The following is an 11,576-nucleotide window of genomic DNA, read 5'->3' on the forward strand; positions in this document are numbered from 1 at the left end:
CCCCCATTTATCTCTCCACCCTGGAGGCTCCCTGCCTCCATTCCTGATGAAGGGCTTTTGTCCGAAACATCAATTTTCCTGCTCCTCGGATGCTGCCTGACCTGCTGTGCTTTTCCAGCACCACTCTAATCTAGACTCTGGCTTCCAGCATCTGCAATCCTCACTTTTGCTTAAGGATTACTCCATGTGTAACTGTATATAGTCATTGTTAATTCAGCACAGTAAGGATTACGCTCTGTGTAACTATACAGGATCGCTGTTAATTCAGCACAGTAAGGATAACGTCCTGTGTAACAATACAGAATCGCTGTTAATTCAGCACAGTAAGGATTACTCCCTGTGTAACTGTATATAGTCATTGTTAATTCAGCAAAGATTACTCACTGTGTAGCTTTACAAAATCATTGTTTATTCAGCTGAGTAAAGCCTACACACTATAGCTGTACAGAATCACTATTTGTTCAGCCAGATAAGGATTACTTGTCTATATGATTAGCAACAGTTTACAGTACTGGATTTAAACTGCTGGAGATAATGAATTGAATGCACTTTGAGAAATAATTTCTCCTGTTTTCCTTTCCCATTAGGTCCCATAGCCAGTGCTCTCAGCAATTACTTTGGAGCCCGTTCTGTGGTGATGCTGGGTGGTTTTCTTTCTAGCTTGGGGCTGGTATTAGCTTGTTTAGCTACAAACCTGATTCATCTTTACCTGTCGATCGGACTTCTCTCAGGTGAGGCAGGAAATGGCTGAAGATTTCTAACTGGAAAGTGTTCACATAACAGCAAAGAAAGAGTCATACAGCATGGAAACAGACCCTTCGGTCCATCTCGTCCATGCTGACCAAGTCTGCCAAAGTAAACTAAACACACCGTCTGTGAGAAAAGGTTGACCCCTAGGTCTCTTATAAATCTTTCTCCTCTCACCTTAAACCTATGGCCTCTAGTTTTGGACTCGCCTACGTTGGGGAAAAGACCTTGACTATACTCTCTATCCATGCCCCTCATGATTTTATAAACCTCTGTAAGGTCACCCCTCAGCCCTTGACACTCCATACTCCACAATTGGCAACAGATGATGTGTGGTTAGGTGCTAGGCCACTGAACATCATTCTGCTCAGGAGGAAGAACGTCACCTGGTGAGGCACAAAACTGTCTGGCTTTCTAGAATTTGTAGTATACGAGGAGGCCATTCGGCTCGTCCCACCTTGTGCAAGCTCTTCGCATGGAGCCGTTTCCTTCAGTTCAATTTCCTGAAAACGTTCTGGTGTGGGCTGGGCACTGAGGCTGCAGTCGTTTTCCCCTGTCTTCGGTGGCTCCACATAAAGACGTGATTTGCTTTATTTGAGGGATTCTAATGACACTGACAGGCTGATAACTATTGGTCGTTCCTGAGTAGATAAGGATGTCAAAAGGTAGGTACCCAAGTCTCTGACCTGTGTGACTGTGCAGTGCTTCAAACAAGTCGGGCATGACAGAAGAAAATCGTGGACAACTATATAGTGCAGGACAGGAGACCCAAGTCGACTAGATTGAAGGGGGGAAAGCATGACAGCTTTGCTTCCTTGAGGGGTATTACTGAAGCTAAATGCTCATTTTACTCATGCCTGCCTTTTATTTCCCTATTTGATAAACTGAAATTACATTCTCAGAACTGTAATGGAGGCAAATTTGAACTCCTTAGGAGTCTATGATTAGCAGCATTAACATAAGCACTACACAGCCATGTCTTTCAATCATAGTTCTGTTGTACAGCCAGAAACAGAGCCTTCAGTCCAACCAGTCCATGTCAACCATAATCCCAAACTAAACTAGTCCCACCTGCCTCCACCAAACCCTATACCTTCAAATATTTCTTAGTGATCGACTTATCTAAATGTCTTTTAAACGTTGTAACTGTACCCGCAACCATCACTTCCTCTGGAAGTTCATTCCACACACCAACCACCGACTGTGTAAAAAAAAAAAACTTTCCCCCTTGTCTTTTTGAAATCCTCCCCCTCTCACCTTAAACATATGCCACCAATCTTGAAATTCCCCACCCTAGGGAAAAGACACCTGCCTTTCACCTTATCCATGCCCTTCATGATTTTAAAAACCTTTAGAAGGTTACCCCTCAACCTCCTATGCTCCACTGAGAAAAGTCTGAGCCTTCCCAGTATATTTTTAAAACTCAAACCCTCCATTCCCACCAACATCTTGGTAAATCTCTTCTGAACCCTCTCCTGCTTAATATTCTTCCTATGAATACATAGAGTCATAGAGATGTACAGCACAGAAGCAGACCTTTTGGTCCAACCTATCCATGCTGACCAGATATCCCAACCCAGTCTAGTCTCTCCTGCCAGCACCCGGCCCATATCCCTCCAAACCCTTCCTATTCATATATCCATCCAGACGTCTTTTAAATGTTGCAATTGTACCAGCCTCCACCACTTCATCTAGCTTATATAATGTAAAAATATATATATGTAGTATCTATAACCCCCATTGTAATCACAGGAACGTGAATCAAAGTCAACTAACTGCAACTACATTTATATAGTTCCCAGAGTGTGGTCAAGTGTCATGAGGTGCTTTGCAAGAGGTTGATTTGGGGAAAAATTGACACCAAACCACACAAGCAGTTGTTAGACGATGTATAGCCTGTGTGATCCTCTGATTAAAAGTATGGTCCAAGAAATAGGGTTTTACAAAGCATTTCGAGTCATAGAGATATACAGCACAGAAACAGACACTTTGTTCCAATCCGTCCATGCCGACCAGATTTCCCAACCCAATCTAATCCCACCTGCCAGCACCTGGCCCATATCCCTCAACCCTTTCAATTCATATACCCATCCAAATGCCTCTTAAATGTTGCAATTGTACCAGCCTCCACCACTTCCTTTAGCAGATCATTCCGTACCTGTACCACCCTGTGTGTGAAAACTTTGCCCCTTAGGTCTCTTTTTTATATCTTTCCCCTCACCCTAAACCTATGCCCTCCAGTTCTGGACTCCCCGACCCCAGGGGAAAAAACTTTGTCTACTTATCCTATCCATGCCCCTCATGATTTTGTGATACCAAAATGGCATTTAGTCCATCTGTTCCACATGAGCTTCATTCTGCCCTAACAGCACATTCCTGTTTGTTTCTCCATTGTGTATCCGGCTTTTCCCTCTTTCAATGTACTATCAATATTCACTGCAATCACTTCTTGTGGTAGCGGTTCCATCACTGTCTGGATAAAAAACATTTTCCTGCATTCCCTTTTGGATTTGTTAGTGACAGACTGTTCCATTGATACCCCTACAATTGGAAACACCTTTGCAATGTTTACTGTTTCAAACCTTTTCGCAATTGTAATGTTTTCCATCAGGCCACCCTCAACCACTTCTTTTCTAGAGAAAAAAAAGAGTCTCAGCCACTTCAGATAGTTATAACCTTCCAGTTCCGGACATCATCTGACCACAAAAACAGCCAATATTTTGTGACAATTTTTAAACTACAGATGTGGTACCATAGCAGAAGTGAGTGGCAGAAAATCTACAATAAATCTTAAAGATTTCAATTCACCCGCTAAATGAACAAAGAAGTACTGCAGGATCCAATGAAAAAGTTGATGTCTTTGAAACTTTTATTGGCAGCCATTAATGATAATGCTATCACCCTCTCTTATTTTGATTCTATAGGCTAACTCTCCAAGATGCCTGTAGTAAATTAAGTCTGAGTTGTGTTTCCCATTTCACTGATCTGCCTTCGTCCTCCTGAACCCCATCACTGTTCTGTGTTTACTGCATTGCCAAGGCTGATATGAAACTTTCAAATTATACCCTGTATATCCAAGGCCTGGTTATTATAAAGAGCAGCAGCCCCAAACTTTTCTTTTTATTCATGGGACATGGACGTCACTATGGCCGGCATTTCTTGGCCGTCCCTAATTGCCCTTGAGAAGGTGGGGGTGAGCTGGCTTCATGAATCGCTGCCGTGTGTTGTAGGTAGACCCACAGTGCCCTTCCTTTCCTAGACTGTAAAATGACTCCTCACCACTAAGCTCTGTCCCTTGGATAGCTTTGCATCCTTAATGGCAGTGCTCCTTTATCCAAATGGAATTTAGTTTTGATAACCAGTCTATGATGTGGGCATTAGTTAAATGGAGATTGAAGCTCTGTGCCCATCACTTGTGCTCTCCTTAAGAAACCTGCCACTTCATCAAATGTTTCGATCAAATTTATTTTCCTATTAAAAACAAAACAGTGATAACCATCATTGATTAACTCCTCCTTATCCAGGTGAAAATTAATTGCTGTCTACAGCTTTCCCACCACTGGCATTAGGCCGATCGGCCTTTTAATGCCTGGCTTGTCATTCGACCTGAAGCTATGGGTGGCATGGCCTTCACTTCTGAGTAGCTAAAGCAGGGGTTTGTGCTCTGTTACTATTACAAATTTGCATCCATAAAGCTATTGGTGGAACCTTTTCGCACTAAAGGTACCCCATACCTCCCTCCTCTACCTGGGCCTATTTCTGCCCAGATTCTGCCAAAATCTGGGGCAAGTATGCTATTGGGTGTTCCTCTCCATTGGGCCATCTGTGAGTCAGCACTACCCTGATGCCACATGGGGAGTACTACCTGTCAGCATGGTTTACCGTTGCCTCATTATACACAACGGTGTGACATCTACATCCTTCCTGTCCTCTGGTACTACTCCAGTATTCAAGGAGAATTGAAAGATTGTGGCTCAAATGTCTGGAAATTTCACCCTTTTTCTCAAACTCTCAACATGTATAAATACATTGTATAATAATTTGAACTTGACATTGCAAAAAATGCAAAGGAGGTTAGTTTGTTTCAATATTGTACATGAGGAGTCTCGCTGCACTTGGCATTAGAGGTTATATTTCTGACACGTTTACATTTCATGCAAGTCGTTCTCTGGTGCTTACACAGTTTGCTGCCTTTCGCTGTGCAGTGATAGGAGGGCCTTAGACTGACACCTTTCTCCGTTGCGCCCGTGTGGTGGCCACTGAGCCGAACTTGACAGCGTTCCTCGTGTGTAATCCTGGGGCCTTACATTATTCGGCCGTTGATGGTTCTTTGCAATGGCGGAGCAGCAAGTCAAAGAATCTCTTTCACTAAGTTGGTGGTCCTCCAGCAGAAGTTGTATGCCCCCTGGGAATGTCCCATAGAGCACAGAACCCGACGTCACGGAGATGCCTGTGTCCAACCTCAACAAAAACTTCCTCCTTCTGGACTGACTTGCCTCCTGCAGCGACCTACTGTATATTCCATCCTGACTTGAGGATTTTCTTATTTTTGAACACCTAATAAGTGACTATTCTTTATCCACCTCAATCCTATCCAGTTTCTCCACTACCTCCCACTTGGCTGTGTTGTGCACAGCATCCTGCTTCACAGAAGGAAGTCCAAAGTTTATACTTAGTGCCATGATTTCTGTCTTTACACATGACTACCCTTTTACTCTTTACATGTTCCTCATAAAAGACATAATGTTCATGCTTTATTGCACCTGCTAAGCTTTGCTGAGAAATTCTCTTTGCCTGGCTTACTTCCTGTTTCAGGGTTTCAGTTCTCCTCTACTTTCTTTCTTTACATGTCATTCACAACCTCAGGATGTCTCAGGTTTCTTTGCAGGAGTCAGAATGTCTTAACCAATACGTGTCAGCAAAATAGCAATAGTCATTTATTTGTTTGTTACGTTAATGACATCTGTGAGTCTTGCCTGCCCTGATGTGTGTGTGTGGAGCCACATGTAAACCAATGTGGTTTGACTTGTCTCCCCTTTGGGATGATCAACACTCATTTAAAATGGGTAACAAATGTTGGCAATGAAAGAAAGGAGCCATCTGGGTGGATGGATCTTCTGTCTGATAGCTTCACTTTGAAAGATGGCATATCTAACAGTGCGGTGCTTTCCTAATTTCTAACCCTCCGATAGTGCGGCACTCCCTCAGCACTGAGCCTCCAACAGTGCCCACTCCCTCAGGACTGAACTTCCAACAGTGCCCACTGCCTCAGCACTAAACCTCCTGCACTGCAGCATTCCCTCAGTGCTGACCGTCCGACAGTGAGGCACTCCCTCAACACTGAGCATTGAACAGTGCCCGCTAACTCGGCACTGAGCCTCCAACAGTGCCCACTCCCTCAGCACTAAACCTCCGGCACTGCAGAACTCCCTCAGCGCTGACCCCCGGACAGTGTGGCACTCCCCCAGCGCCGGCCCCCGGACAGCGCGGCGCTCCCCCAGCGCTGGCCCCCGGACAGCGCGGCGCTCCCTCAGCCTTCTGGCTGAGAATCCTACCAACCTGGGTCACAGTTGACCACCCTCTCTGTCAGCCTCTATCTGTGTAAGGGAGAGCTGTGTTGAATTGTGACATGCTGTGTTTGGGATGGGAGATTGTGTGTTTAGTTGTTCAGCCACTCCACAGTTTGTTAGAGCTGTAATGGAGAGACCTTCTGTTGTGGTTAAACTTTGCCCTCTTGTGTTCTATTCTTTGTAAACTTAAGACTACCTGAATTCTACTGCCTGGGAACTTCACTCACTGCAAGCCCTGCTCCCCTATTTTCCCAGTGGTTGCTAATCTACATTGCAACTTCTCACCCATTATTTTCAAATGCGTTCATAGCCTCAACTCCCTTCCACAGTTAGCTCTCCAAAGCTCACAACTCCCTGAGATCTCTGCACTTCTCGAACTCAGGGCCCTTGATGATTGCTGTCGCTCCCGCTTTGGCGGCCCTGCTTTCAATTGCTGGCCCCAAATTCTGGAAATTCTTCCCTTAACCTATGCCTCTCCACATCATGCTCTTCCTTTAATACAATCCTTATAACCTATCTCATGATTTGACTGTTGCTTATGGAGTCATAGCGTCATACAGCACGGACACATGCCCTTCAGTCCAACCTGTCCATGCCAACCGAGATGTACAAGGATGTTACCAAGACTGGAAGGTTTGAATTAATAGGCTGGGACTTTCTTCCCCTGATGCATACGATACTGAGGGATGACTTTATAGAGGTTTATAAAATCATGAGGGGCATGGATAAGGTGAATAGCAAAGGGTGGGAGAGTCTGTAACTAGAGAGCGAAGGTTTAAGGTGAGACCTGACTTAACATCCTTCTGTGGGCTCTTGTTATACATTATTTTATAATGCACCTGTGAAGCACTTTGGGTTATTCCACTGCTTTGAAATTGTTATATAATGATAAGTGGTTGGTATTTAGCTGTCCGTATGTAAACATTGTGTTCTCCTGTTATCTGGCAGGCTTTGGCTGGGCACTCGTCTTCACCCCATCCGTTGCCGCTGTTAGTCGATATTTTAACAAGAGGCGGACTCTGGCAATGGGGATGGCTTTCACTGGAGTTGGCATTGGCTCCTTTGTCTTCTCCCCACTCTTCCAGTACCTAATTGATGAGTACATGTGGCAGGGGGCACTGCTGATCATTGCGGGCATGATGCTCAACCTCATGGTGTGTGGTGCGTTGATCAGACCCCTGACCCTGAAGGAAGACCTGGTTCGTGCAATGGCTCCAGGAGAGGACTCATTATGTTGTCAAGGTGCCAGGAATGTGATCTTCGACCTGCTGGACCTGAGCCTGCTCCGACACTGGCCCTTCCTGACCTTGGTGCTGTCTGTCACCTTGATAAATGCTGGCTATTTTGTGCCTTATGTCCACTTTGTGGCCCACGCTCAGTCCATTGGCTTTGATGAGTACCAGGCCGCATTCCTGATGTCAGTGGCAGGAGTGATGGACCTGATTGGTCGGCTGCTCTCCGGCTGGTTCTCTGACTTACGCAAGCTGCGCCTGGTTCACATCCTGATCCTGTGGACCATGCTGACAGGACTGAGCTTGCTTGCCATCCCCTTGGGTCGCACCTACCCTGTGCTGATGTTGATTGGCATGGCCTACGGGTTCTGCGCTGGGGCCTTGACACCTGTGGTGTTCTCCTTACTGCCTGAGATAGTCGGGATTGGGAGGATTTACGGAGCGTTGGGCCTGCTGCAGATGTTGGAGAGTGTAGGGGGACTGCTGGGAGCACCAATATCAGGTAAAGAAAGCACTCTTTATTCTGAATTTTGCATTCTGGACACCTGGGTGTAGAAACATTGATCTCTATGACTCTATGTTAAGGTTCTAGTACTAATGTTGGTAGTTAGGGTACAGATCAGTCATGATGTAATTGCGTGGCACAACAACCTTGAGTGAATGAATGGCCTCTCCCTGTAGCTATAAGAAGGATGATCCTTTAGTTCCAGGTGAATCTTTCTCTTGAGGTGCAGTACTCAGAACTGAACACACTGACTCCAGATGGAATCTGACCAAGGTTCACTACCACTGAAGCATCACTTCTTCCTCCCAGCTTTGAGATAAAGATTAACTTTACATTAGCAGCTTTAATTGCTTTTTGCAGCTGATCACTTTCTCAAAACGGTTTTGAGTCTTAGAGCTGTACAGCACGGAAACAGACCCTTTGGTCCAACTCGACAATGCCGACCAGATATTCTGAATTAACCTAGTCCCATTTGCCAGCATTTGGCCCATATCCCTATGTACCCTTCGTATACCCATCCAGATGCCTTTTAAATGTTGTAATTGTACCAGCCTCCACCATTTCCTCTGGCAGCGCATTCCATACACTTACCACCCTCTGTGTGAAAAAGTTGGTCCTTAGGTCCCTTCAAACTCTTTCCCCTCTCACCCTAAACTTATGCTCTCTAGTTCTGGACTGCCCTACTCCAGGGAAAAGACCTTATCTATTTACACTATCCATGCCCCTCATGATTTTATAAACCTCTATAAGGTCATCCTCCAACAATCCATGGAAAATAACCTTCACCTATTCAGCCTTTCCCTACAGCTCGAACCCTTTAACCCTGGCAACATCCTTGTAAATCTTTTCTGAGTCCTTTCAATTTTAATAATATCTTCCCTATAGGAGGGAGGCCAGAATTGAATGTAGTATTTCAGAAATGGCCTAACTGATAGTCTGTACAGCTGCAGTTTTTTTGTGTGAAAATCTGACAGAACTCTTTGCTTGTCCAGATTCTCATTTTTTCACCACGTTAAAGGCACTGAATGTGCATTTATATAGCGCTGTTGACAAGGACCTTCCAAAGTGTTTTACAACCAATGTTACACTTTTGAAGAGTAGTTCATGTTTTATGTTTGCAAACATGGTAGCCAATTTGCAAAACCATCTCCTACATTCAATAAACCACATTTATGGCAGCAGATTAGGGATTAACATTGGCCAGGACCCCAGGATGATCTCCCTGCGCCTCTTCTAGTAGTTAGAGACAAAAAAAAACTGCAGATGTTGGAATCCATAGTAAACACGCAGGAGACTGGAAGGACACAGCAAGCCAGGCAGCATCAGGAGGTGGAGAAGTCAACGTTTCAGGTGTAACCCTTCTTCAGGACTGGGAGTGGGTGTAGGGAGAAGCTGCAGATAAAAGAGGTGGCAGGGGTAGGATGGTGAAGTGGGGATAGGTGCAGACAAGTAGAGGGTACGACCTGGTTGGCCAATGGGAGGAATGAATCCTGTTGGTGGAAGGGAGGGGAAGGGGCTGGGCAGGGAGTCGGGGGATGGGGAGGGAGGTTATTTGAAATTGGAGAACTCTATGTTGAGTCCTCCGGCCTGTAGGTTGCCCAGGTGGAAGATGAGGTGTTGTTCCTCCAATTTGTGATGACCATGGGGTTCCTTTACATCCATCTGAGAGGGAAGATAGGGTGTCATCAGAAATGTGACATGTCTTGACAGTGCAGAATTCCTTCAGTACGGCACTAGGAGTGTCTGAAGAGCATAAATACTCCAAGATTTTGTTGTAGGATTTGTACTTGTGACTTTCTGACACAAAGGTGAGCCTCTTCAACTCAATATTGACTAGTCTCAGCTATTTGCAACAGGCTGACCTAACTTTTTTTCACATTTCTGCTTCTAGGCTGGCTGCGCGATGCAACTGGTAACTACACGGCTTCCTTTGTGGTGGCAGGTACTTTCCTCCTGCTCAGCAGCCTGGTTCTGATTGGTATTCCTGGTGCCTTGTCCTGTTCCTGTCTCCCGCCTGCCAGGCATTCCCAGACAAAGAACACGAAGGAGGAGGAGGAAGAGGAGGAATGCAAGTCTATGGCTGACTCAAATGGATCTGGGCTGGAGGCGCAGTGCGTCCCGATTGAGCCCAGCAGTATTGCTTGCAGAAACACAGTGGTGGCCTGAATTAAGAAACGCATTAATGCTGGGAGTGGATGTTGATGTTTAAATTGAGCTGTCTCCAACTCCAAGTGAGATTGGAGTGAGAATTGACGCCATTCTATCAGCCATTGCAGGCTGGAAGTTGGATGGAATCCATGGCAAACAGAGTCTATTTAAACAGAGCTTCTACAGAGTACAGGAAATGGGCTAAAATCCCCGAGGACAAATCCCTCAGCAAAAGGCAGTATGTTGTTGATGGTGACATGATACAAATTTGATGCATAAAATCATTAACTTTACAATGGTATTGATTAAGGGAGGTACTAGCAAATCATCTCCATTAGACTGGAACTCATTATGCCACAGTAACCTATTAATGCTCACTACCTCTTTAACACTTGCCCATTTTCTCCCATTCCACTCCCAATTAGTGATAGCTGTTTGTATAGGCACTGGCTCAGCCTGACTGGCAGAGTTCGCAGTTCAGAACCAAGTCTAGTTGTGCATTTGTTGATCTTGGCAGAGAATGGGCCAGGCTGTAGTCCTCATCAGTGCCTCTGAGTTGAAAGAATCAACTTCCTGCCTGCTGGAAAGACTGTGTCCATATGGTTGATGGTAAGAGCTGGTGTGAAGGTTGCCGTTGTTGAATAGTTCATTAGTGCTTGTTGTTAGCAGGCTCCTGCAGATATAACGCCTGAGGTAGGTGGCATTGTGAGGAAGGAGCAGAAAGTGGGAAGGCAGAGACGCTTTTATTAGCAGTGTGGAGAGCTGCCAGACTGCAGAGCACTCAACTTGGAGCTTTTAGAAAGAGCAGTTAAACCACGTCAACCCACCACCACTGTCACTTGGCTCTTGAGACAGTGCCTCCTGTCTTGGGCCCCAAATTATCATATCGAAGACATGATAAGTTCTAACTCCCAACTGATATAATCATTGAAATACTATATTAACTAACTCAGGGCAACTGGAATTCAGTCAGACTTCAACTTCTTAGCTTTCTTCAACTTAACACACAGACTTGGTGATTGTGTTAACCTGTGAAATGGCATTTGGAGAGCGTGGAACAACTGAAGGTGGGAATCTCCTTATCGGGGACACTGTCAAAATTGTACTCACTGGCCCTGTTCTCTTTCCCTCTGGACCTACACCGGTTTTATGCCTTCGAACCTGGCAGTCGGGTTTGACTATAACTTGGGTAGGGTTATAAGTGGGTGATGTGACTAATTTGAAGGGGAAGGCAGGTGTCTCCTGTTGGCTTTCTCAGTGAGATTTCTCAGGAATCCCCTGCTCCTGAGCGCTACCAAAAAAACCTGCCTGTTCATTGCTGCATCTCAAATAGAAACTGAGAATGTTCAAACAATAAAATCATTTTAAAAAATA

The 11,576-nt window shown here is 45.2% G+C and overlaps 1 protein-coding gene across 9 annotated transcripts in view; it reads left to right on the forward strand.

The window, feature by feature from the left end:
• slc16a13 (solute carrier family 16 member 13) overlaps nucleotides 1–11,576 on the forward strand; it is a 36,361-nt gene extending 24,785 nt beyond the window's left edge. For all 9 annotated transcript variants that reach the window (XM_043683376.1, XM_043683377.1, XM_043683373.1 and 6 more), the window contains 3 exons: nucleotides 588–731; nucleotides 7,266–8,051; nucleotides 9,946–11,576. In XM_043683376.1, the coding sequence (XP_043539311.1) occupies nucleotides 588–731; nucleotides 7,266–8,051; nucleotides 9,946–10,220 (1,205 nt within the window). In that variant the 3' untranslated portion in view covers nucleotides 10,221–11,576. The remainder of the gene's footprint in view (nucleotides 1–587; nucleotides 732–7,265; nucleotides 8,052–9,945) is intronic.

This window comes from Chiloscyllium plagiosum, chromosome 48, assembly GCF_004010195.1.
Source record: "Chiloscyllium plagiosum isolate BGI_BamShark_2017 chromosome 48, ASM401019v2, whole genome shotgun sequence".
NCBI classification, from domain to species: domain Eukaryota; kingdom Metazoa; phylum Chordata; class Chondrichthyes; order Orectolobiformes; family Hemiscylliidae; genus Chiloscyllium; species Chiloscyllium plagiosum.